General features: G+C 41.8%; 1 protein-coding gene and 1 long non-coding RNA gene across 11 annotated transcripts in view; one reads left to right on the top strand and one right to left on the bottom strand.

Annotated features, from left to right (window-relative positions):
• The window catches only part of ZBTB1 (zinc finger and BTB domain containing 1), a 24,855-nt gene extending 4,547 nt beyond the window's left edge, over positions 1-20,308 (top strand). For 4 of the 9 annotated variants that reach the window (XM_068399403.1, XM_068399400.1, XM_068399401.1 and 1 more), the window contains exon 2: positions 5,604-8,116. In XM_068399403.1, coding sequence (XP_068255504.1) covers positions 5,624-7,759 — 2,136 coding nt within the window. In that variant the 5' untranslated portion in view covers positions 5,604-5,623 and the 3' untranslated portion in view covers positions 7,760-8,116. Of the gene's footprint in view, positions 1-454; positions 668-5,603; positions 8,117-14,683; positions 17,891-18,436 lie in introns of those variants that run through there. The other 5 variants (XM_068399408.1, XM_068399405.1, XM_068399407.1 and 2 more) reach the window with 5 other exon arrangements.
• On the bottom strand, positions 16,000-25,921 carry LOC137662733 (uncharacterized). 2 transcript variants are annotated; one of them, XR_011048045.1, is made up of 4 exons: positions 25,834-25,921; positions 24,332-24,444; positions 20,339-20,422; positions 16,000-16,885 (listed from the first exon to the last, which is right to left on the bottom strand). It is a non-coding gene; the product is annotated as an uncharacterized lncRNA (long non-coding RNA). The 2 variants fall into 2 exon arrangements; XR_011048044.1 differs by lacking the exon at positions 25,834-25,921 and adding an exon at positions 25,180-25,442.

Below are 25,921 nucleotides of genomic sequence, written 5' to 3'. Positions count from 1 at the left end.
GAAAACCACCTACTAATTTTAGGAGCCTTTCGGCTCCTAAATTCTGAACCTTGTGGTACGTCTTTTTTAAAGACAGCGAAGTTAGTGAAAGAACTTTACCAGTTCTTCGCTTGAGGACTTTTTTTATTTCTTTAGTTTTAAAACATCTCAGAAAATTTTAAATGTGAGGAAATGACAAAAAGCTACAGTAAATCCCTGTGCCTTCTTGTTAGCAGACGTAGAAACAGCGTATTTGGTTAGTGCAATAGTGCAGCTTACCTTATTCATGGTAACATCAGAATAGTAATAGTATCTGAGTAGTGACTCAAAAGAAAAGAAAAAATCTGGTGGCAGACAAATAGCTTGAATCAAAGCATCGTGGTGTAAAACTAAACATTTACTAGGAAAATAAAATGCATATGGAGACTTCAAGTTTGCAAATCGGAGTGAAATTACCTGACTCAAGTATCTTCACTTTTCATTTTCCTATCAGATGCTTTTCTAGCATATTTTTTCAGAACACCTCTGCATCGTTCAGTATGGCTTACGGTGTGGGCCGTTGCTGTGTTTACTGCACAAATCGATCACTGCTGAAGATGGAGTTACTTGTGTTCCTCGTGGACTTTCCTGTGATGGCTGTGACTACAGCATTTGGGTGCTTCGCAAAGAAGGTGTGCTAGTCCATCAGGCAAGTGGCTGGCATTTCTCCTTTTTGAAATAGAAAAGAGTCAGAGAGATTCAGAAATGCTTAAAAATTTTGGATTGACAAACTTGCCTGTGTAGAACTTTAATTTTCCAAGAAGCTTGGTGATTAATACATACAGAGGGTAGCTCCCGTCGGGCTCAGTTGCTGCTGCTGAGGTTTCCCTGTGTGAAGAAACTGGACATCCAAAAAAATGCAAGCCAGACTTACAAAAAAAAAAAAAAGATTGAAATGACCTGTCTTGGCACTGACGGCGATGGGATGCTGTTCTCCAAGGCAGTGTTTGTTGCTGTGAGATTTTTCTTTTTGTTCCCCGGTCTTGTTCACTTCTCCTCCTCCAAACGCTGAGCTGAACAAGCAGAGATCTTGTGTTGTTGCTGTTCAGATCCATCCCTGGACAGATCCAGAGGATGGGCTGAGTAAGGAAGGGAGCCTTTGGTAAGAGGAGGGCTGGAAGACTGTACTAGAATATATACATAAATGGTAGCTGAATTAATCCTGCGTTAATTAAGGCATTTTTTGTGTATACGCTTAAATTTGAAACCTTGGGTTTTCTGTAAAAAGGACCTGTTTTTAGTCTAATGCCTGACTTTTTTCCAAAACCAACTTCAAAAATAGTTTGCAGCATTGAACCACCCACATGGGTGATAAATGCAGATCTCTGCCATTTTAGCAATAAATTTTTGTTAAAGTAACAAAATAATGGTAAGCGATCATTTTCTGAGAGCTTGCTCTTGATGGGAAGGAGTTTGTCAGCAAGCCCGTGATATTGCTGATGGCAAAGGGATGGCAGAATTGGGAATTTGGGGTTCAGTTCCAGCTCTGATGGGGTGAATGCTATAATTGTTTTCCACCCATTCCCCAGCAAGGGCATGTCTGGTTTTTTTAGTCTGCAACTTGGCTCTTCCCAGCCCTTTGCCCAGGCACCTTCCCTCCACTGTTTAGACCCTCATTGCACCCATTTTTAATTCCCACTGCTGCTTCCTAATCTCAGTCCTCTCCTCTCGGCTCAGCACTCATCTCCCAGCCTGCCTCGCCCTGCTCTCCCAATTTCCAGAGGTTTTCCCTCCCTTACAGTTCCCAATCTCCCTGCATTTTCACTAAGTGTGCTCCTCGGTCTGGCTCTCATCGGCCAGAACTGGGCGCCCTTTCCATCCAGCTGCCGGGAGGGATGCTAAAACCCAGCAGCAAGTTGTGGTGCGGAGCAACCTCCAACGAGCCCTGCTGCTGGTTCGTGACTTTGTGGAGGTGGCACATAGAATCATGGAATAGTTTGGGTTGGAAGGGACCTTTAAAGGTCATCTAGTCCAACCCCTCTGCAGTGAGCAGGGACATCTTCAACTGGATCAGGTTGCTCAGAGCCCCGTCCAACCTGACCTTGAATGTTTCCAGGGATGGGGCATCTACCACCTCTCTGGGCAACCTGTGCCAGTGTTTCACCACCCTCATTGTAAAAAAATTCTTCCAGGCATCTACCCTCCTGTAGTTTAAAACCATGGCAGAGCTCTGTGCGAAAAGGGGGGTTTCACCCCGGGTGGGATGGTGCAGGCAGGCCCCCATGTACAAAGGGAGCTGCAGGAGGATGAAATGTTCTGAGTGAGGCTGTAATCTGAGATTTTAGTAACTAACAAAAGTCTTAAGGGTGAACAAACTGATAATTTTTACTTTCTTCTCACCCTCAAGCTTATAGCTTGGCCAAATTCAGTCAGATTTTTATATTGTGACAACATATCCAAGATATATCACTTTCTCCCATATGAAGCGTCTCTTCAAAGATTTTGGAAGAGAAACTTCTTTTATTTTCAAAAGAAAAAGTAATAATCTACATATATGAAAGCTTTTTTCTTAGCCTCATTTTTGGAACCATTTTGGCTGAAATTTTCTGTGGAGGGGAAAAAAAAAATCAGTCCAAACCAGATAACTCAGAAGGAAAGTTTTGCCTTTGCTGGTTGAAATGTGTCAAAGTTTTAAATAGTCCAACACAGGCTCTCATAGTGGGAAGTGTTGGCAGCTGTAAATAGATAGTTACATCCATCAGGTTAATACAGCATCCAGAGGGAGGATGCCAGTACTTTCATTAACATAAATAACTTCAGACACTCTCTATTTTAATACCTACGTGTAGTACTACTGCAATAGAGGCTGGGTACGTATCTGAGCACCTTCCCATTCTGGTCAAGTGACCTTGTACTCGGGCTGCTTTTTTTCCAGAGTGGTGGCAGGAGGTAGGCATTGCCAATGGGTTCTTTTTGTATATCAGGACTCAACGTGCTGAAACATCTGCAAGAGTTCACCTGTCAAAAGGAGAAATATCTTACACCTTTTTCAAAGAAGAAGGAAACTTAGGAAAGATGAGTTGGTGTGCTGTCACTTCAGTGGCTGCCTGATTGTTCCCACTGTGTGAAAATGCCCTGGTGTGCAGATAGTTTGTGACCTTCTTTTTGGTACAGGCTTGCTGCTTGTCCTGCTGTCCTGTCAGAGGACACAATGGAGTACTTTTAGTGTAGAAAAAGAAATTAAATAAAACACTTAAAACTTGCCACTTTATGAGGATGAGGAGATTAAAACGAGCTGTCCTGAGCATTTTCTTGTCTTGATGGCAGTTCACACCAAGAGGCCAGGGGTGCCTTAGCCTGCATCTTCTCACTTTCTCATTGGTTTTCACTCTTAGAATGTGGACGTTGAAGTAATTTGTCATTATTCAGCTGCTGTTCTTAATACTTGATACAGTATACTGAATTTCATTTAAGCATCTAATGAATTACCTCAAATCCAAACACATTAGCACTTGGAAGAATATAAAGTGCACTTTTATCATTACTTGATGTTGAGGGCTTTGCGGTTTTTCACAGAAACATACGAAGTTACCCAGTGACTTAGACAATAATCAATTTTCTGTAGAAAAGACGTGAAGTTGTTTCAGAGATTCTTCTACTTTCAGAACCACCCTTTTGCGAGTTAGTAAGAAAGCCATTAAATTAATTTCATATAACGAGTCGTATTTCTGCAGTGGACATCACTGGGCCAAACTGGTCAGAGAATTATGGTGGCAGGGTGCTCGCCTGGAGTTTTGGGTTTGGAGGATTGGGTTGAGAGGAGAGGAGCCATTCAGACGCTCATCGTCAGCGTAGTTCAACCCAAATGTCAAGGTTCCTGTTGCCAGACAAGGTCTTGTGCCGGTGGTGATCTGTAAGTACTGCTGTGTGAATTGGCAGTAGGGAATATTGCTGGGTGTGGTGAGCACATTCTCATCTTGAGAGCTTGAACACATTTCTGCCATGGCAGTCCTTCGTGGAATGAAGAGGAATGGTGACTTAACGTTAGGTTTGCTACTTAACAAGCCAGGCAACGCCTACAACTTGTGAATTCAACACTAATTGTGGAATTTAATTTCTCCACCCATTTCCCAGCCTGTAGGGAGATGTAAGCTGTCAAGGGAATAAGAAGCAATAGGGAGCCTTTTTGTGAGTATTTTGTTTAAATTTTGGACAGTTGAAAGAATGGTTGCAAATCAATCCATGCATTTCATTGAGTCATAAAATGCTATTTAATATATGTTGTTTGCTAGCCTGTACTCTGTTAGTACAAATCTCTTACTTATTTGCATTGTTTGCAATAACCTTTCAAAATGTTAAGAATGCTCATTATTGCTTTAGGTTTTTCATTTCAGTTAGGGTGTTCTTTATACCTTCTTTTGGTTTCTCACCTCCCTCCCTGTGCAGTTAGTACAGATTATATATATCGGTAAAAGTTTTCCAAAGTGAGTACTGACTAGCTGTTGGATCTGGCCACGCTTGCTTAAGTTTATCTTCTGTAAATCAAATGCGCACCTCCTGTGTACAATACATTTTTCTGGATGTTTTTGTTAACATAAACCATTATGTTTTCTTCCTCTTTTCTCTTGAGGACAAATTAGACCTTTCACTTACAGCAACTTTCAGCAATCACAGACCTTTCCCTCTAGACTTTGTCGAGGCTTCCTTTCACTGTGACTCCACCTCTGGCTTGCTAGCTTTCGCAGTTCTCCATTGCTGAGTTTTTCTTTGTTCGGGTCTCCCATCTACATGTTTTCGTTACGTTACAGCGCTCCGAACGAGTGTTTTTGAGAGCAGTTGGAGGCACGGCGTGCACCACTTCCTGCCTCTCTGCAGTCCGCGCGGCTGTCGCACAGCTGGCCTAGTCACCATCTGCAGTGGGCTTGTACGTGGGATGTGCCATCGCAGGCAGGCTGCCCTGTGCTTCTGAGAATGCATTTGAGTTTGCAGTTCCTGGTTTGCAAGATGCTTCGCAGATAAGGTTGAGACTGTCCTTGAGCTGCCCTGAAGAGCAAAAAGTGTGTGGATGTAACTTGTGTGGATGCTCCACTGATGTATCTTCCGAGTTTCCCTTAATGGGGAGGGAAAGACCAGTTTGAGCCTGGCCTGTTTTCCAGTATGTGTTGCATCATATGTCTGTTGGACTGACAGGTGAAAAAGGCAAGTTGAGACTGAAGAGTGGTTTCTTACAGTCAGCGTACGTTGTATAGGTGTTGTCCTGGGGCCATCTTACAGAAGTCTACCCTGTGAAGTTTTTGAAGTTCTGCATTCAGAATTCATATCTGTAAATCTTGGCTGTAGGACTTTGAGATATGTTCGCTAATTTATATTCTAGCAGCATTGCTCTGATTGACATGTGTGGTGGTGATGTTTATTAGTTTACTAGTCTTGTAAGTCTAGTGGTGAGAACATGGAATTATGGATGTTTTCACTGGCATCAAGATTCATAGTAGTTACCAGCAAAGATCTCCAGACGGGAAGCTGTACCACAAACTGTGTGAGAACAGGAGGATCTAGAGAAGAAAAAGATGTCAGTTCCTCCCTACATTTAAGTACATTTTGCTTTTTGTGCTCATGATTTAACAGATGTCTTCTTCTTTGTGCAGGGCTGTAATTGAAGTACAAGATGGCAAGAACCAGCCACAGCAACTATGTCCTTCAGCAGCTAAACAACCAAAGAGAGTGGGGCTTTCTGTGCGACTGCTGTATCGCTATCGATGATATTTATTTTCAAGCACATAAAGCAGTTCTTGCTGCATGCAGCTCCTATTTTAGGATGTTTTTTATGAACCATCAACACACTACAGCCCAGCTGAACCTAAGCAACATGAAGATTAGCGCCGAATGCTTTGATCTTATTTTACAGTTCATGTATTTAGGAAAAATTATGACAGCCCCTGCCAATTTTGAGCAATTTAAAGTGGCCATGAACTATTTACAGCTATATAATGTACCTGAATGTCTAGAAGATATACAGGATACAGACTCATCTAGTTTAAAATGTTCATCTTCTGCCTCTAGCACCCAGAATAGTAAAATGATATTTGGCGTGAGAATGTATGAAGACACGCTTGCTAGAAATGGCAGCGAAGCAAACAGGTGGGGCATGGAGCCGCCAAGTTCAACAGTAAATACATCCCATAACAAAGAGCCTGATGAAGAAGCTTTGCAGCTAAGCAGCTTCCCCGAACAACTGTTTGATGTCTGCAAAAAAAGCACCACGTCCAAATTCTCTCACACAAAAGAGCGCGTGTCCCACTCGCGCCGTTTTGGAAGAAGCTTCACCTGTGACAGCTGCGGGTTTAGTTTTAGCTGTGAAAAGCTACTGGATGAGCACGTGTTAACATGCACTAACAGGCATTCTTACCAAAGTGCCAGGTACTACAGTGCTGAAAAAATAGACTTTAACGAAAAGGACTCTACTTCTAAAGTAATCTCCACACAAACAGAAAAATACAAGGGGGACTCGAGCCAAGCTGCGGACGATTCTTCGTCTCCCGTGTCAAACGTCACAAGCAGAAAAAGCAGTACGGTTGCTTCTGAGACATCAGGTGAAGAAGGAAGTAGAGCCTCTGAGAGGAAGAGGATTATCATCAAGATGGAACCAGAGGACAATCCTGCAGATGAGTTGAAGGATTTTAATATTATTAAGGTGACAGATAAAGACTGCAATGAGTCTTCCGACAACGACGACCTCGATGATGAACAGGAAGAGCCGCTTTACAGATACTATGTTGAGGAAGAGATCAGAGAGAAGAGAAATGCTCGGAAGACTTTAAAACCCCGTTTGTCCATGGATGAGGATGAAAGAAAGTGTTTGAAAAGTCCACGGCACCTTAATAGGAAGGCTCCTTCAGTGCAGGAAGACGTGGAGAACGCTCCCTGTGAACTTTGTGGGCTAACAATCACCGAGGAAGATTTATCCTCCCATTATTTATCCAAACACATAGAAAATATATGTGCTTGTGGCAAGTGTGGTCAAATACTGGTCAAAGGCAAGCAGTTACAGGACCATGCACAGACCTGTGGAGAACCCCAGGATCTGACCATGAATGGTATCAGAAATTCTGAGGAGAAAATGGACTTAGAAGAAAACCCTGAGGAGCAGTCAGAAATAAGGGACATGATGTTTGCAGAGATGCTAGAGGACTTCAGGGACAGTCATTTCCAAATGAACAGCCTTCAAAAAAAACAGTTATACAAGCATTCTGCCTGTCCTTTCCGATGCCCTAATTGCGGTCAGCGTTTTGAAACTGAAAACCTAGTGGTTGAACATATGTCCAACTGCCTGGAGCAAGATCTGTTCAAGAACTCCATGATGGAAGAGAACGAGAGGGATCACAGACGTAAGCATTTCTGCAATCTTTGTGGGAAAGGATTTTATCAGCGTTGCCACTTGCGGGAACACTATACTGTTCATACCAAGGAAAAACAGTTTGTTTGTCAGACATGTGGGAAGCAGTTCTTAAGAGAGCGCCAGTTGCGGCTCCACAATGATATGCACAAAGGCATGGCCAGGTATGTCTGTTCCATTTGTGATCAAGGCAACTTCCGAAAACATGACCATGTACGGCATATGATATCTCACTTATCAGCTGGAGAGACTATATGCCAGGTCTGCTTTCAGATATTCCCAAATAATGAGCAACTGGAGCAGCACATGGATGTTCATCTGTATACATGTGGAGTATGTGGAGCAAAATTTAATTTGAGGAAAGATATGAGATCTCACTATAATGCCAAGCATTTGAAAAGAACATAAGCATAAACATACTGTTAAAGCATTAAGTTGGCAGCAGAGAGAACACCAAAGCAAGGCATACAGTATAGTAGACAAAAATTGAAAAAAAAAAATTGAAAATAAGTATCTCTTTTTATTATTTTTTTTAAGACCCTCTTAACCATAGGTGTCTATTTAGGCTCGTTAAGTATATAGCTTTGAAAAGCATCATGTGTTTAATTATTACATTTTCACTGTTTCCTAATACCAGTTTCTGTTCTTAATTTTATTGTTTTACTAAGTAGATATACAAATCATTATTTTTAAACTGTAGATTAAAAGCACAATGTTACCCCTTCACTGACTGCTATTAAACAGTTCTCAGATCCATGTCCATAAGATGAGTGCTTTAATATTTCCATGTGTTGTTTCTTCATGTGAAAATTTTAGATCACAGCGATTAACGTGTGAGAGCATAATTGTTCATAATCCCTAAATTAATTTTCAAAATGAAAAAAAACCCCAATGCCAAGAAATAATCCTTTGCTCTCTGACTCTGCTGTAAGGGCTGTCCTGGTCCTCTGCTTCTTGGCTTTGTTGGAATGTGCGTCCCAGGGGTGAGAGCGTGTAGGCTCAGTTAAACTTTGGTTAATGACTGTCGGGATAACTGAGGAGTTCCCAGCAGAGGGGTCATTTTCCAGACTTGAAGTCCTAGTAGAACTGTACAACTGACGTTGGCCTTCCGTTTTCTGTCTGTACCTACGTGGGTATATATAACCTGCTTATTCTAATATACAAGGGAAGAGTGGCTGTGGTGGCTTGCTAGGAATGCAGAATGGCGATGTGCGTTGAAGACTGCATTTCTCAGCCTAGCTGTAAATGGTGCCTTCCTGCTTGTGTTGGAACGTTAAAAGTGGGATGGGTGTGAAGATAGTCCCATTGCTTGGGCGGGGAGGGGAAGGGGGCGTGTGGCTCATGTGAACCTTAGGTTTTTTGTTTCTTGTTTTCATGATACTTTCTGAATGTTCTGTTTTTCAGCAAGACTATAACAAGAAAAGACTTCAGAGTTTGCTTAATAAATGTAAAGACTTTTATGCCTTTTAAGATTCCTTTCTGATTCTAGTATAGCCCTAATCTGCATAGCTTGTCTCTTAATTTAAGTGAATTTTAAAATCCTACTAAGTCCAGCTGACATCAATTCAGTGAGGCAGTTTGGCCTTTGAGAGAAAGACTGGCTTTGACTCTTAGGCACCAGCTGTCTAAACGTTTGTTAAGTGCATGATTTTTAATGGGGGGAGGAAAGGATCCTAATACGTAATGGTGGAGAAAACTATTAAAAAATAAAACCTAGCAGTACTTTCTCCCAGCAGATCTCACTTTCTCAAAGAAGGTAGTAATGCTGTTTCCTGCTGAGTCATGGAGGGAGGAAAGCAACTTAGATCAGCAATTAAGGCGGTTGGACTAGATGATTGTTGTAGGTCCCTTCCAACTGAAATATTCTATCACCTCGCGTGCTAGTGGTGGGGTTGAGAATAGGAGCCAGGAGCTGAGGGTCTAGTCCAGGGCTTTCATGCACTTGTCGCTGTCAGAGTTGAGTTTTGATCTCTTGTTGTTTCTTGGGGATTACGAGGGCTATCGAGCTGTAATGTTAGACTATTTAGAGACATTGATACAGTTCAGAATCTCCACTATAACTATTTAAATTAGTATGAGTTGCCTTGCATTTATTCAGTTTAAAATGTGCACTAGAATTCCTTTTGATTGGTAGACGTGTGTGTTTCTGCAGTGATGGAGAAGGACCCCGCCACCAGACCCCACTACTGAGCCAGCAGCTGGCTCCATGGACACTGACTGCTTCGGGTGCAGTTCGGGCCTTTAGCGTTTTGCTGTAACTGCTCAGGCCTGTTTTCTTGTATGGTGCCGAAGCCAACCAAGTCCTGAATTAACACTGGGGCCAAAAAGACCACGAACATGAATGCACTCCAGCGTTTCAGTTAATTCAGAGCTTCTCCCTTCTTAGGATTTATCTCACATTTCCCACCCCAACCCAGACCGAAGCTCAGTGTGTAAAAGTTCAAAGAATAAGTGGGATGGGTATTTTAACACTTTTTAGCAGTGGAATCAGTGCTAAGGTGATTACAAGACTCTTCAAAAGACAAAATATTTAATGATTGTTAGAGATGAGGTAGTTAGTCAAGTGCTGTAGTGGAAGAGTTGGGGGGGCTAATACACTGCACACAGCAATTCTCTGACATGCCCATTATCCCTTATGGTATCAGCTATGGCTGGACTGGGAAAAGCAGCCAAGGAAAGTGAGGGAGAACTGGAGGGTGCTGGGGGAGTTGGCAGAAGAGTCTTGTGGCACTGGGGGAGTGGGAAGGCTGAGTGGGAGAGGAGGTCCTGAGTGGGAGGGAGTGGCGAAGGCTGAGGGGCCAGGATTAGAGCTGTGCAGTGGGAAGCAAATCCCAAAGGTGGGATGGAGGGATAAAATGTCCTGTAGATGCCTGTGAGACCGGAGGAAGAATGACTCAGCTTGGCTGGGAGAGCTGTCGGCCTGGGTGATTAGCTCACTGTGGCACAAACTCGGAGTGCAGATTGTGTACCAAGTACAGCCAGCCCCTGTGCTGGAAGGACTGCAGTGGCACAGCAAAGCCTAGATTAAAGACCTTGTTGAAAAGGAGGAGGTGGCCTCTGCAAACTAAGAGATCGTTCCTCAATACACTGCAGGGCTAAGGGTGATTTATGGAGACTCCTGATCAGGGTCAGAAGCCCTTGTTTACAGTGTATTGGTCTGAACTTGACCCAAAAACGTTTCACAAAAAAGGTTACTTCCTAGTGAAAGTAGACCTGCCAACTGCAGAAGTTAAATGGAGGAACTGGGAATGATGGTATTTATGTGTACTATCTGACTTCATAAACACCCTGGAATACCTTTGTTCTTCAATTACAAGCTGTGTTGTAGTAGCCTTTCAAAGGAAAGTTTGTTAAACCTTTCCAACTGAACTTGAATTAATGTTTTTTCCTGTTCTTGTGAAACAAAAACCTGTGTCTTGGAGTTCACGTTTATGAATGTCCAGACTGAGGCTCAAAAAGAGCATGAATTGCACTGCAGGGAAGCTTAAGAGTGGATCTACTTGTATGTAGACAGAGAAAACCAGCATGACTGAAGTAGCCCGAAAAGTGATCAAGGGGAGTATAGGAGAACAAATCAAAGCTATTAAGGCATAAACAAGACAGCCTGGCTTGTAAGTAGATGGGGAGAATATTTATGGTGACATGTAAAAGCACGCAGGGGAACAGCATGGGACTATGGAAGAAAAGGCTTGGAGTGACAGGAGGAAATTAGCCCACTGTGAGTGGGGCGAAGGAGTGGGTGCTGAGGCAGCTTGGGGCTGGTCACTCCTGAGGACAGGGGTGTTCTCCCCAGAATGGGACAACATCCACAGGAGAGCGAAATGATAGCGTTTCAATGCTCCTACCATTATAAAAATTAGTGACTAAGGAGACAGAACAAAAGCAGACCTGAAAAAAAACCACTTGCAGTTATAATATCCTAGAAGTCTTGTTGTTACTTGAAAGATAGTGAAGGGGAAGCAAAAATACTTCATTTAGAGTTCTGTTTCCTCTAACAAATTTGTACTTCTTAATCATCATAACAGAGTTCCTTTGCATCTCCTTACCGCACTTCGTGGACTGTTAGCGTGTAAAAGCACTCAAGGATCTTTGAGTGGAGGTGTAAGTGTATCACATTGCACAAGGTTTAGCCAGAAAGAAAAAGACTTGCTGGATGCTCTGACTTATATTTTTAAGGGATTTGCTATTCTTATTTTTGGAGGACCTCTCTCTGTTCCATTTTCCTCATTTTGGCAGTGGTGTGGGCTGCAACCCTGAAAATAATTTGTAAGTAGCCAGCCTAGCTCTTAGCTTTCAGGATTTACTGAAAGTTAAAAAGACAGAGTTCATGAAGACCTGGAATGAGCTTTAAAATATCACAAAAGCTGTTGAGCTTCTTTTTCAGTTTCAGAGGAGACATTTCAAATGTTAAAAAATATATACATACTTGTAAATGCTTATTGGCAACTTGTTAATTCAAAGAGTATTTACATTTTGTATAATGATATTTGTAGCCAACAGGTCTGTAGAGAAATCTTGATTTGAATAGATTAGAATATCACAGAATTTTAAGAATTTATGCTTTTATTAGGGGACTTGTCTATTTAATATTTTCAGTTAGTGGAGAAAATACAATTCAGCATATTTTTTATTCAAAGCTGAAGACAGCAAATGTACTGCCCTGGGGAATATATTAAAAATACATTGTTATAAAAGTGAATACTTTGACTACACTATTGTATTTGAACACACTAGTGCCAAACCATCATGAGTATCTCAGCTATTGGGGAGGACGTTAGTTTGCTTCTGAAGGCAGTGCCACCTTGAGCCCTGGCAGCCCCTTCCTCCTCCCCACCTAGTTTTAGCTCTCATATCCCATGTGTGCCACCCCCTCCATTGTCAGAAAGCACATATTTATGTAGCTTCACAATGAACTGAATCAAACAACGGGCTTTTTTTTTATTCCCTGTGGGGCTATTTTTTGGCTGGACCAGTTCCCTGCTGTGCTTCCCTCCCCGGCTCTATGTCAGATCTTGTGCTAGCACAATAGAAGGGGTGGCATGAGGGGAGAAATGAGTGGCTGGGAGGGGGCTCGTTTGCTTAAAACCAGCTGTGCCAGAAATCAAAGCATGTCGTGAGCTTAATTCGGTCTCTGTCTCCCCCAAGCATCCTCGTGGAAGCTGAACTCTCCTTACATTCATCTCCTATTTCCTGACAAGGAAAAAAGGCAGCCCAGCCTCTTACATGCAAATGAGACACATCTATGCTATTTGCCCTCTTTATGGGAACAGGAAACCTTCCTGCGTTCAGCTCACCCCTCAGATATGCTCTGGAGCTTTCTTAGTCTTCCTTGAAACAGCCTATTTAGCGCTCCACGTGACTGGTTTGTGTGGTTGGCCTGGCCCGAGGCCAGGGGCGAGCTGGGCCCCTTGTCCGGCCAAACACCAGGAACGGCTCCCGCCTTCCTCTGGTCTTTGTGCCCTCCAGCTGTGGGCCCAGATGCAGCTGTGCCGCACGCTCTGCAGCTGGGCCTCAGCCCTCCTCCTGCCCCGTGCCCCTCGCCGCTCACAACGCGCACTTCTCTGGGTGCCGCGGTAAGGGCAGGCAGTCATCTCATTTTTGGTCTAATATTGAAAGCTCGGGATAATTCCTTGCGTAAGTTAAGGAGATGCTGGCAGTATCTGTTTCTATCCCATGTGCCTGCTTCTGACTTTTTAAGTGCTTCCTAATCTGAAAGGGTTAAAAATCAAATATTCTGGCTTCCCTAATTCTCAGTTGGTTTGATGCTTGTCACAGACTTAAAGACCTACAAGATGAAGCATGACTAATTTGACTTTACAAAGGCTGCTGAAGGCTAGAAATTAAGAACATGTTTTTTTTGAAGGCTGACAATTCTGTAGTTCTCGGCTATAAAGCAGTTTTCTGTGTTTTTTTTTCAACTAACAAAAAACTCCTAAAATATTGCTGTGCAGGGTATTCTTGAGATGTGTTAGTAGGCTGAGATTTTGAAGGGGGAAGATGCCAAAAACCAGGACACATTTTATAAATTAAGTGTCTTCTGCCACTTGTACAGTCACTTCTACAATTCTGGAATCAATTGTGATTTTATTTTATTTTTTCATACAGAGAGACAAATCTTAATTTGTTACAGGGCAGCAGAGCTCATGACTCAGGAGTCAGTTCATCATGACTATAAATATTCAGCCCTGAAACAAACAGCCCATGTTCCTTTTCATGTACTTGAATGACCAGTGCCAACTTTACAAGAGAAATGGTATCAGATCTTTCTTTGGGTCATTTTTGCCTCAAATGTCTTTTAGGGTTTGGGGTTTTTTTTAAATCATAGGAAAACAATATTGTGCCTCATGCTTTTAAAGAAACGGTTTTCAGTAATTTGTGCACATTCCTTATATAAAAGTCGTTGAAAATATGTTTTTAAAGTTTCATATTAATGTATTCAAGGGAACACAACAAAATTATGAGATGAGAAATCAGTAGATAGTCCAAGGCCAGATTTTGACTGTCTGTCTGTTCTGCGAAGCTAGCAGGGCACACCTCACCCAAGAACCTAGAATTTCAGAAGTGGTCAGTAGCTTTGATTCTCTTGCAAGAAAATGAAAAGGTTTAATCCTTTCCTGTGCCTTCTGGCGTACTAAAACTATAGTAAATCTTCCTAACAGCTACAACCACAAAAACAATGCTGCATCTGGCATTTCCTATGGGAGAAAAAAAAATTTTAGCCCTTTCAGAGCCATTCAAGAATTTCCCTCTCTGACCAAAGTCCTGATGCTGCTATTGTTTTTACTCAAACTCAACTGTGATTTGTATCAATGAGATTTTTGGGGTGTACTTTTTTTGTTGTTGCAAATAAGAGATGATCTCAGATAAGCACGTCTTGTGGTTCTGTAGACATCCCAAGACTCCTGACAGGGAGTGAGAAGAGAGCATTCCTTAAAGGCCTCCAAGTCCTGGAAGCTGTGTGGATTGTGGGAAATCCACTGAAAATCAGAACTGTCTGCAAATCCTTGGTTTTTCAACCTGTCTGTCAGGCAAAGTGCCACCCATGTCAGCAATTGCCAAGGTCTCTGCAGCAGCAGCATTGCCAACAAGAAAGATGCAACAATCAGTCTTTCCCCATCTCTTCTCCCCCATCTCCCCTGATGACAAGGTTTGCTATTTTAAAAATTAATCCTTTTGGCTCTTCTATTTGCCTTCTGCTTTTTGAAATGGGAAGATGCGCTTTCTTCCTGTTTTAAAGCAATGACTAGGGCTAAGAACGTGCCTTTTTAAATAGTTCTCACACGTTTAGTTGAACCTCCACAACTCAGTAATACCTATTCTCTCTTTTTTTAGGTAACCATCCCACTACGTTGGGGATGGTCACCAGAGGGACTTCTGCTTCTGACTCCCCAGAAAATGAATGGGAGAAATAATATAAAGTCCTTCTCTCCATGGCAAAAGCCCCACGACCATGAATATTTGTGGAAATGCAGATACGCTGGCTAAAAATAGTTTGCTGAATAGCATAGATTACTTTTGGTTTTGGCAATAGATACACCAGACTTCTGATATCGGTTACGCTCCTTCCTTTTACACAAGTCATTGTTAGAGCATTTATTCAGGATGCTAAAGATGGTGCCTCGGTTTCCTCTCTGCCTATGGGGTTCCTACTGGTACTTACTGGTAGAGAATCCCAACTACCAAACTGCTGAGTTTATGGTTTCTTTCTAGCCGTTGGTTATTTAATTATTTATACAAAGTGGAAAGATATTAAGAGATTAAATCTAGAATATCCCTCCTTCAGGAAAATTATAGATACAGTAGTATTGTAGAAGGAGGAAATACAGGGTAGGAACCCTTGGAACCGATGAAGAAATTGTCTTAGTACATCCCACAGCCCAGGAGAGAGTGTGGATCTCTGAGCTGCGTTGCTATCAAGTACATTAAATATGATTTGTGTACACTTACAAATGCTGTAAAACATGACACTGGCACAGGCTGTGTGCCTGGAAGTATGAGGATTAGCCCCACCTAGTCTGCTTTCAGATGGGGTTGTGTTTCACTTAGATTTTACTGGCTGGTGGTAACATGGTCAGTTCTGCCAGAGAAGACAGAGGTCCTGGTGAACAGCAACTTAAAAACTGAAAAATAAGTCAATTAAGACACAAGAAATCTTACAGCAGTTGTTACAGTTCTTTCAGCTTTAGTTTGCTGTGCAAGGAGTTAAATAGTTCAAAGGCAGTTTCCTTTGCAGAATGTTTATTTGATCAAGCTCAGTGTGGCTTAGACCCCAAATAGAAATACTAGCTTCAAACAGAGCACTACTATGAACGTAGAATAGTCTGTGGCCTTCCAGACCTCACAAGCTACGTTGGTTTGTTACAGAGTCAAAACAAAGGTGTCCCTTAAAACACATATACATTAACTCCATGTATTTCACACACCACAATCTTTTATGTCAGAACTGCTTTTCTCTCCAGTCACCGGGGCTGCGTCAAAGTCACTAAGATCCTGAATGAACTATAGACTTCTCAGTAAAGAGTATGTATGGTATGATTGGACCATTCAAGCTACTTAGGTCATCAGAGAACAGGCTTTGAGCGCTACTGCTCCTGTTTACTAAGCCTGAAGTACTACCTCCTTCGGATTTTGGAACAGTGCTTTGCTTTGCTTCTTGAGTCCCTTTTACATTGCAGAAAGCAGGGTGAGGAAGAACCCAGTGGGTGCTTCTCCTTTAAATGGAGCCTGGAAGACCTTTTTAGCTGGGGGTGTTGTGTGTTTTGTTTTTTTTCAGGCTGAATCTTCAGACTTCTAATAAATGCGCTAAGCATTAAAAAAGCATTATTAATACATGATGAGATATGCCAAGTTCAACCACTTAATGTAACCCATGCAGATGCTATTCGTACAGGAACCTGATATCATGCCAAATCTGGAGAGTTATCTTTGATCTAACTCCAGATCCTCCTTTTATTTGTAAACATCCAGCTAATCACAGACTTCCTCTGACTTTCATGAAGTGGAAGAAACTGCATCCTTTGTAACATCTCTGAAGTGCTTGAACTTTGCAGATGTTCATGGATTTGTGTGCTGGGCAGGTGTGAGCTCCATCTCGTGGCTAACTGCAAACGTGCATGTTTCTATTGAAAAAGCTCAAATGTTTCTGTAGTTGAGCAGAGGTTGACTCTGTGTGAAGAGAGAAGCAGATCCTCTTGCAGCCGTGCATTCCTAAAACAACTTGTTTTTTAGGGTAGCTAGAGGATTTTAGAGTCTGGGAGGAGGGCACAACATTTTACCTCTAATCTAGCTTACTGTGGGCTAAAAGCTGTTACCGATGCCCGCGGTTCTCTGGTGTTCACAGTTCTGTATGTACACCACACCACCACAGTTGGCACTGATTAACAGGGTTTTTGCCATCTCATCGGAAAAATGTAATTTAATATTCACAGGCAACCCACCTTCCCACACTCAGAGGTGGTCCCACGCAGCATAGTCAGTGTATTTGAGGGTGGTGGTGTAAAGAAGCTCAGTCATGCAGCGTGAGCTGTGTATGATCTGCAAATAACAGAGGTCTTTTTGACTGTAAAATGCAGGCCAGTATCTTAATAAACGGCAATGTTAAACACTGTGTTGCTTGGGGAAAAATAATGTTCACATGCATACTGTAGTTAGAATACCTTTTTTTTTCTCCATTGTTAGTTTACAAACAAAAAAAAGGCATTTCCTGACCTTTGAGCTAGTCAGATAAAAGCTACTTTGAGATAACAGCATCAGTCCAATGAATTGTCCTCCAAGATTCGAAGAATATATTAGGTAGACACATGGACTTGCTGCCAGAACCAGCAGTACTTTGAAGCTAGCAGTTTGCCCAAGGCTGGCTTCCCCATGTGCACATCACCCTCCTGGCATGAAACAAAAGCCGTTTGTCCCGGGTTGCTTTTTTGCCCACTGTCAAGTATGTGACATGGCACAGAGGGCAGATATAATATACTGACAATTATGGGCCTGGCATATGCTGTGAGGGCCTGGCCACACATCACACGGGGCATCCTATAATGCGCACTGAAGTGCAGAGCACCACTCTCAAGGCTTTCCTCTCAAAGGTGTGCCAGGAAATTGAGCCCTGAGCTGGTCTTGAGGATGCTCTAGCAGGTAAGTAATGCAGACAGCTGATAAACCTGGCTTCACGTGCAGCCTTGAAGCCTTTCCTGCTCTGCTTTGGTCCAGGGCTGCCATAGTGTGCACAGAAACATCAAGTGTAAATTAGCCGGAAGTGGGACAACTGTATACTTTGTACAATGTGATTTACTTATCCAGAGAAAGAAGTCAGTGTACCAAGAAAAAAACCCCTGAGGATTGTCTTTAAAAGTTACATCCACATGTTTCTGATTTCTTGACTGTTTGTTTCGGATACAAAGCTGCTCGTATTTGTCGTAAATCAGTTTGGTCGAAAGAGACTTACAGGAATTGTAAATATTTGTATCATTTATCTGCATTTAACCTAACATATGAATTTGGGGAGGGGGAGTAAGTAAATGTGTGTTACCTCTGAGTTAGGCAAGGGCGGGGGGGGCGGGAAACACAAAGCCCAGAGGCAAATATGAAGCAGTAAAAAGTATTCCAGGGTGGAGGTGTTCCGAGCTATGAGAAGTCTAGGCTAAGGGGAAATAATACTCGTGCAATTTTTTGAGCATCCACTAAGCCAAGCCATAAACCACTGCTGGAAAAGTAACACATACAGTATCAAAAATAACTTCTGGGAGGCTTGGGAAGTGAAGTTTTTCTTCAGCAAATCTTTAGCTGTTTTGAAAATGGAAGGCAAAGGAGAAAGAAACAAACAAAAGTTTCTGAAACAAGATCAAAATATTGTTTAAGGTTAAGTTGTGTTTTGGTGGGGTAGGGGCTGAAGGAAATGAACTGTACGGCTTTTAAACAGAGTTCCTGACTGTGGTGGGTGCTCTGAATATAACTGAAGGATGGGTGTTTAGAGCAAAACCACACCATAGTGAGGTGGGAGGGACCACATCAAGCTAGCAAATACAGTACTGGAGTGTGGGCTTCTGACTTTTAATATTTTTCTTGCATTTCTTTTCTGCATGGCGGTAGTGAAATAGGGACTTCTAAGCTTCTGAACAACTGAGAGAACCAGGTTTGAAGAAGACATGAGGAAGAACTGGTCGGCAAAAGATTTCGTAAAAACTCAGAACCGCGTGTGCCAGATCTGAATTGGCACCACCTTTGCTTTTTTGACATACTGCAGCAGTCGCAAAAGGCACCAAAGCAGTCAAATTAGAACATGCAGTAAAAGTTGTTTTGGACTCTTCTGTGTATTATAAAACTTACTTCCTTGTGACTATTATTTACACCTGTTAAAAACAAATTTGAAGTCTCCTTTCATGGAGCCGACAGCCGAAAGAGGCAGATGCCAGGTGTTAAGGGCTGCACTGAAATGAGTTTGCAGAATTTGCTATTCATGTGCTGGAGTGCTCTTTTCCTGAAATGAGGCTTCTTAGAGTTTCTGTCAAAAACTGTTTAGATTTTTTTAGTTCAAACATTAGAAGTGTATACTTGTGAACTAAAACTTATGTATTTTCAGACAGTTACAATGCTAAACTATCAAGTGTTAAAAAAGAGAGAAAAAAATTTAATCTGGAGTACAAGGTGAAAAAAAAATCTTAAAACCTGAGGACAGAGGGTCCCTGAGGAAGGACAGGATGGTGAGAAAGATCCAGCTGACCTGATTCCCCCTGCTGCCATGATCATCATTTGCAAGCTGAAGAGGACCTTCCATGGAGCACAGTGCTTGTATGTGGAGAGTAAAGAAATGGTGCTCTGGTCTTATTACAAGAAAGGTGAAAAATTTTTACCATCAAAGAGATGAGTAAATGTGAAGTAATCTTCATGGGGCACAGGGTGCACCTTGTTCTGGATCTAAGCCTTGCAAAAGCTGGCTTGAAGAGGAGAATCAGGCATTCCTGTTCAGATTTGGGCATTTTAGGAATCCTAATGTTTCCAGCTAAATTAACAGTGGGGAAAAAAACTAACCAGAAAAACAAGAAGGCAGTAAATGTTTAAAATTAGGGCCAGCATGGATTAAAAAAATATTAATTTCTTTTGCTTCTCCTAGAGAACAGTGGATCAGATTGACATATGTAAGCAGACTAAACCTGCTGATCTATATTCTGCTGTAGTTACGCATCTTACTAATTCTACTCATGACTATAAAAGGATGATTCATTGTTCAGCATAACTGTTATCTCAAGAAGAGTCTGTCTATAATTTTCTTTATAATTGGCATCATTTTCATTGCTGTTGTTATGAAGTGTGTAAAATATTGTCTGTATTGCAGCTTGTATAGGGCATGTGTCTGTGCTTGCTTTACTCTTTTAGAGTTTATGAAGTTGCTATACAAATGCAAGAAAAGATGTTCAGATATCTTTGAATGTGGTTGCTTAATCTAATTACATAGCCCCAGATATTTCAGCATATAGATGTTGAAGGTATCGGCTCTATTAACACATAACACCTTAAACATTAATGTAGGCATTTTAAAAGCCTTCCGTGCAATATCGGAGTGCCGACACTTCTGTCCCAGTTGGAGCAAAGGGGAAGACGGTGAATATCTGGGCAAAGCCAAATATCACTGGGAACTCTGCAGGGAGAAGGCACAATATAGCTGGGAAATGGAATAGAAAATGGGATGTCCTTTCCATGGAGAACAGGAAGGACCTTCACGGTAGGACTACCACGAAGCACAGGAGAGAAGGGAAATAATGTTTATAGCATCACCTAAAGATAGGCCTTCAACAGTGTACTAAGCATAGGACATCTAGAACAGGCTGTGACTGTTCTGTAACTTAGCAATTATTTGTAGTTTATGTAGAGTATCAGTGAAGACTTTCCAGGTTAGTTTTCATCATCTTTAAAGCTTATTCTGTGCTTTGATGCAGTATCTTTAATAAAATATTCTTACAAATCTGCTTATTCTCATTTAATTCCATCTTATACCTGAGTTAATAACAGTCCCGGCAACAGGGTGAAGTTCCAGTTACCACCTGCTTCATCTGCTCCTGTGTTTTTCCCATTCACCTGCTGAGAATGACAAGAGGGAAAACTGAGATGAATAAAAATCAAATAATCATAGGAATGAGAAAATAAGAGAAATTTATAGCACTGCTACAGTTCAATTATAAAAATTCCTCACACTAAGCATTTAAGTGAATCCGAGAGATTAATCAAATCATATTGATCTCTGAGTATGAAGTATTGGTTTTTGCTTGTGTTTACAGTACACCATTTCCCTTGTTTAAGACTTATCATTATTTTCCAGCTTTACAGTTACTGCCAGTAATTACCCTATGCTGTTTAACCCCATTCAGAGCAGTTCTAGGCAAAATTCTGTTTTCATTTATTCACCCCTTGGACCATATAGAGTATTCTTTTAGTATCTTCAAACAAGACCAAGCAGAGTTTGACTTCAAGTACACTAGAAGATACGATTAGAATTCAAAATAATCCTGTCAAGGTGCAGACATGATCTGAAAACATAAGATTTAATAGGAACAAGTGCAAGCTGGAATCATTAGCTGTGCAAGTAAAGGAACAGCTCTTTAATTTCCAGTGAAAAGAATTGATGTGTTATTTTGTATCAAATTGAGAAAATAATTCTGCAACATAATGCTGTTGCAAATAAAGGTAAAAACTGAAATGCCTAAATTGGAGTATAATCTGCTCCTTCAGAACTGCTACGGTGTGAGGTAGTAACGTCTCCAGTTTTGATCATGGCCCTTGAAAAGTAAGATACAAGTTGCATGCAGAGAATCCAGGAGAAAGCAATGAGAATGTCTAGAAGCCGAGAAAACTTCACCTTTGAGCACAGATTGAATGATTTTAGGTCACCTTACAGAAGAGATGGTAGAGGGGAAACACGATGATTTTCATATATATAAAAGCTGGTTGTGAAGAAAAATGGAATAACATGTTTTCTCATATACACAACCGATAGGAATAGAAATAATTGCCTTAAATTGCAAGAAAGAAGATTTTGGTTAGACACAAAATGAGACTAAATGACCTACTGAGGTCCTTTTTCTGATCTGATTCTATGATTACTTGCAAACTATCTTCTTTAAAGTCCCTTATTTATGACTGTCAGTAGAGTTGGCACTGGCTGCAAGAAAAGGAGGCTGCAGTTATAGTAAAGAACTGACTGCCTAAAATGCACAGCACACCAGTTTATCATCTAGTTAGCACTAGTGATACTAACCTCAGCTTTTAATCATGCCTCAGCAAACTGTCAGAAGTCTATGTAAATAAATGCGCTTTAAAACCACTTCATTATAAAATAATTATTCCTTGAAACATCAAGCATTAGTTTAATCAGTGTTGACAACTTCCATGATTTTATTGAGTCTAATCAATCTGAGGCAGCCTGTTTTAGTTGTGAGATGGAGATGGTATAATCAGCTATTTTATTTATATAAAAAAAATTAGCTCTGCAAAATACATGGAAAATCCTAAAAGTATAATCTGAAGATATGCTAAAGATTAAAAAGCCAGAAGGTGAATAAAGCCAGGTGTGTTTTTTAAGCTCATAATTTTAAACTAGGTTTATAATTTTAGGAGATCTGACTCATGATTTTTGAACTTCTGGTTTGGCAATGCCAAATTACTGTGCCCTATATTCTGCTGTTCTGAATACTCCATATTACTGATCATGCATTTGCGTAATTTGCCAAAAACACATTATACTGATTTGCAGAACTTTATTTTGTTATTCACAAAAACAAAGGAATACTTGTTTAAGAAAGATCATGTATTGTGGCTGCCTTTCAAATTAACAAGCAGTGTCTGTGTGCAAAAAGTGGAGGTATATAAAAACAAAATAACACCAAAAAGTTACATAGTTCCCCCCACATACACTATGATTTTTAACACAACAGCACCTTGTCAGAAGAGTCTGTTGTCATTTCATCCACCAGTAGTTCTTGTCTGAATTCCAACTACTAGACACATATTCACAAATATAAATGAGATGAAGAATTTCAGTGATGAAAAGGTATTATGACGAAGTATTATTCGTTCTTAGAACAGCTGTTGGTTAAGACTTTTCCGAATTGCTGTATTATAAAATAATTAATTTAACCTCACCAGTACAATCTGATTTATGCAATTTTCTGGATAGTTTTACTAGGGAAGTGGATGCTAGGGAAATGGATACCAGAATTTAAGGTCTAAGGTCTTCTGGTTGTCAAACCTGAACGAACAGACCATTGCATTTCAACCTTATCATTTTAATGATCCAAGCGGCTGATGTCTGATTGAACCGCAGCTTGTGTTCACTCCTATTTTTATACTACATTGCCTTATGAAATATGTGGGGGGGAAATAATCTTCCTTTTATCAAGATAAAGATAAGGGGTGAGTTCTCAATTCTGCTCTGGGTACTGAGCTCTTGCTTCACTGAAGAAATCTAAATATCATCTGCATTTCTGGCTGGGTGGGGTAATAGAGAATAGCCTACAGCATATTACATAACGCTGCCAAACAGGAAAAATGGGTGTATTATTGATCCTAAACACAAATAAATGGATCAGAAAGAGGCCTGCTACTTCCAGAGGTGCTGACTTACTGTTCTGCAAGTTACTAAGAAAATATGGCTTACAGATTCAGGATGGGGGAATAACAGTGAATGTTTTGTTAAAGGCAGAATCAGACTTGTGCTGAAGCCCTCACCATAAAGCTCACCCTTTAATTTCTGAACCAGTCTGTTTGGCTCACCTATAACATGACTGTGTACAAAGCAACATAAAAAGAAAATCATGTGGCTCTTCCCATATGAGAGGATGACTGCATAGATGAGTTGGTTCACAAATTGTGCTGCAAGTCTTAGAGAACTGCTGACAAAAAGCAGGTTTGTAACAGCTCTGCTGAGAAGAGAGAATAAGTCTAATGAGGTTTTAAAGGTTGCTCCCTGTAGTTAGACTGGACTTTCTCTAAGGACATTGGTAAGAGATGAGAGGTGATGGCAAGAACATCACGTGAACTGATTAGGAATAAAAGGTTAAAAAGCAGCTCAGACCTAAACATATTGCTGTGTGAGAAGAAAACAGCACCTGTGTGCTCAACTGGAAAAGAAATACTTCTGCATCAGGCTAAATGAAATATCTGGTAGCCTGAGTATATAGACCTTTTCATTTTCCTTGAGAATGGCCACGAGTGTGTCATTAGCATTAAAATGGTATGCTCATACATTCCTCTAAGATATTTTCCCCAAATTTACTATAGCAAAACAACAATTCAAACAATGAAATAAATAGGACTGAGGGAGTACTATCAGGGTAATCCAGTCAATGCAAACACCTCTTTAGCAGGTTATCAGCACATCTGGGTATCAGCACAACCATATCAGGGCCATACTAGTTATTGGGCCAAGGAAACCCCAAACAAGCTGTTGTACATATTTTGTGCCTGGGCTGATAAAACAGATAGCTACAAGCTTTGGGCCAAATTAACGAAATGTCACTTCTAAATCTGATAAAACCTGTTTGATTACAGCTAGGCTTAAATGAGATATCAAATTAATTTTGCTGCAAAGACTGCTTATTGTGCTAATCAATATTGTCATGTTATTTCTTAGTCCCTTTGTTCTGTCTCTTGTTTCTGTACATACATTTTTGAGGCAGGAATCCTCTTTTTACTCTGAAATAACAGGGCCTGAGTTTGTACTGCAGCTATCAAAACAGGGTTCTCGTGCATTACTAGCGCTCCTAAGGGACAATCCTCACAAGGATACAAATAATAAATAACATCAACTTTTCAGCTGAAACGGAATGTATCAACTAACTCTCTCTGTATTGCTCTAGCATTTTTCCCTGCTCCATAGGATACAATCAACTGCAGTAGCAGTGAATTACAGGAAGAGATAGTTCAGTGATGAATCAGTCACTGGTCTAACTAGAAGAGAAACCGACACCCTTTCCATCAAAGAAATATGCATACAGTATATACAGAGCAGCTCCTGTTGGAGGTTGGGCGAGCTGACGGTTTCCATTTTCCACTGACTTCTTTTGAATTTCTACAAGGTCAGAATCCGTGTGAAAAAAGACCAGGATCTGTGGAAGAATAATAGTTATTTAAGCATGCACAATATCTACGATCAGAAATCGAAGCTCTTCCATCTAAAAACTACATACACACATACTACACAAGAGGTGGAATCCTCATGTCTTGAGTGAAAAGTAGACTAACTGAAACAGGGATGTTTTTGAACGGGAGTTAGACTATCTGTAATAACTGCATGAACACAAATCATTCTGTGAAAAGCTGTAACATTTTCTATGAGGGCTGCTATAGCATAATGCTGAAGGCTGGGGACAAAATTAATGAAAGATGATTTAAGCATACAGCGTATTTAATCCACCTCTCATGTAACACATAAAGTCTACGGGTAGCCACACTTTTAAAGCAGCTATCGAGAAAGAGCTACCTACTTTGCCTCCAAGGAAAAAAGATCTCAGCATGGTATTTTGCTTTCCGTACTAGAACTGGAATATTTTGAAGTGTTTGTCTCAAAGTAAGGAGGAATAATTTGGAGGAACCACAGCAGATTTTCATGTTTAATGTATTTTCATCAAAGCACTTTCCTAGCTCCGAGTTAATAGCTTCATAGCTTTTGCTAAATGTAGGCGTGACGACATTTTACATTAGCACAACAGACAAAAATTTGGAGGCGTTTCAAGAATGGTCACCACGCAGCAACAGGGCTCCCCAAACCCCTAACTGCTGCTTTCGGAGGGGGAAAAGCAGATGCCGTTCCCTGCCTGCTGATACCGGGGCAGGCTACCTACCACCTCAGCGGCACCACGACTACAGGCTCCTGCGGTTCAGGACGGCGGGGCGAGGGGGGCAAACCGCCCGCGCTGCCCCCGTGAGGGGATGTGCGCAAGGAGGGCTGTCAGCCTGCCAAGTTCAGCCAAAATAAGGCTAAACACTGCCTCAGCCTTTGCTCGCCGCGGGACCTTCCCTCTGCCATAGAGGGAGGGCGCGGACTCAGCCGCGCTGCAGAGATTTTTCCTCAGGCTGGCGGCACCTCAGCCCCCGCCGGGGTCGCGGCGGCGGGAGGGGGCGGTTCGGCGGCCGTTCGGCCCTGACAAGACGGGGGGAGGCTGGGAGGAGACGGGCGGGCGGCGGGGGGAGTATGTGTGGGAGGGTTGAATTTCTGCCGCTTTGCGACCAAATAAGGGTAAATTCCCCACCAGCTGGCGGCTGGCTGGGAGATGATACGCTTGAACCTTCAGGAATTACAAACACTGGCAGGCGAGCTGCGAGCCCGGGCCACGGCCCCGCGGCCGCCTCACCCCCGCGCCCGTGAAGGCCGCCACTGCCGGGCCGGGGCGGGGTTGGGGGGGGTGTGGGTGGGAGGGAAGGAGGGGTGCGCGAGAGGAGCCGTACAGCGACCACCCAACCCAGCCGGCCGCAGCAGCCCTCGCCCCGCCCCTCACCCGGCTGCCCGATCTCCATTGGCTAACGTTGACGTCAATCCCCGACCTTGCGTCCAACGTCCACTGGAACTTTCTAGTAGAGTTTCGT

This window comes from Nyctibius grandis, chromosome 4, assembly GCF_013368605.1.
Source record: "Nyctibius grandis isolate bNycGra1 chromosome 4, bNycGra1.pri, whole genome shotgun sequence".
Classification (NCBI taxonomy): Eukaryota; Metazoa; Chordata; class Aves; order Nyctibiiformes; family Nyctibiidae; genus Nyctibius; species Nyctibius grandis.
Note: the sequence above shows the minus strand (reverse complement) of the source record. Positions and strands in the feature narration are given on the sequence as shown.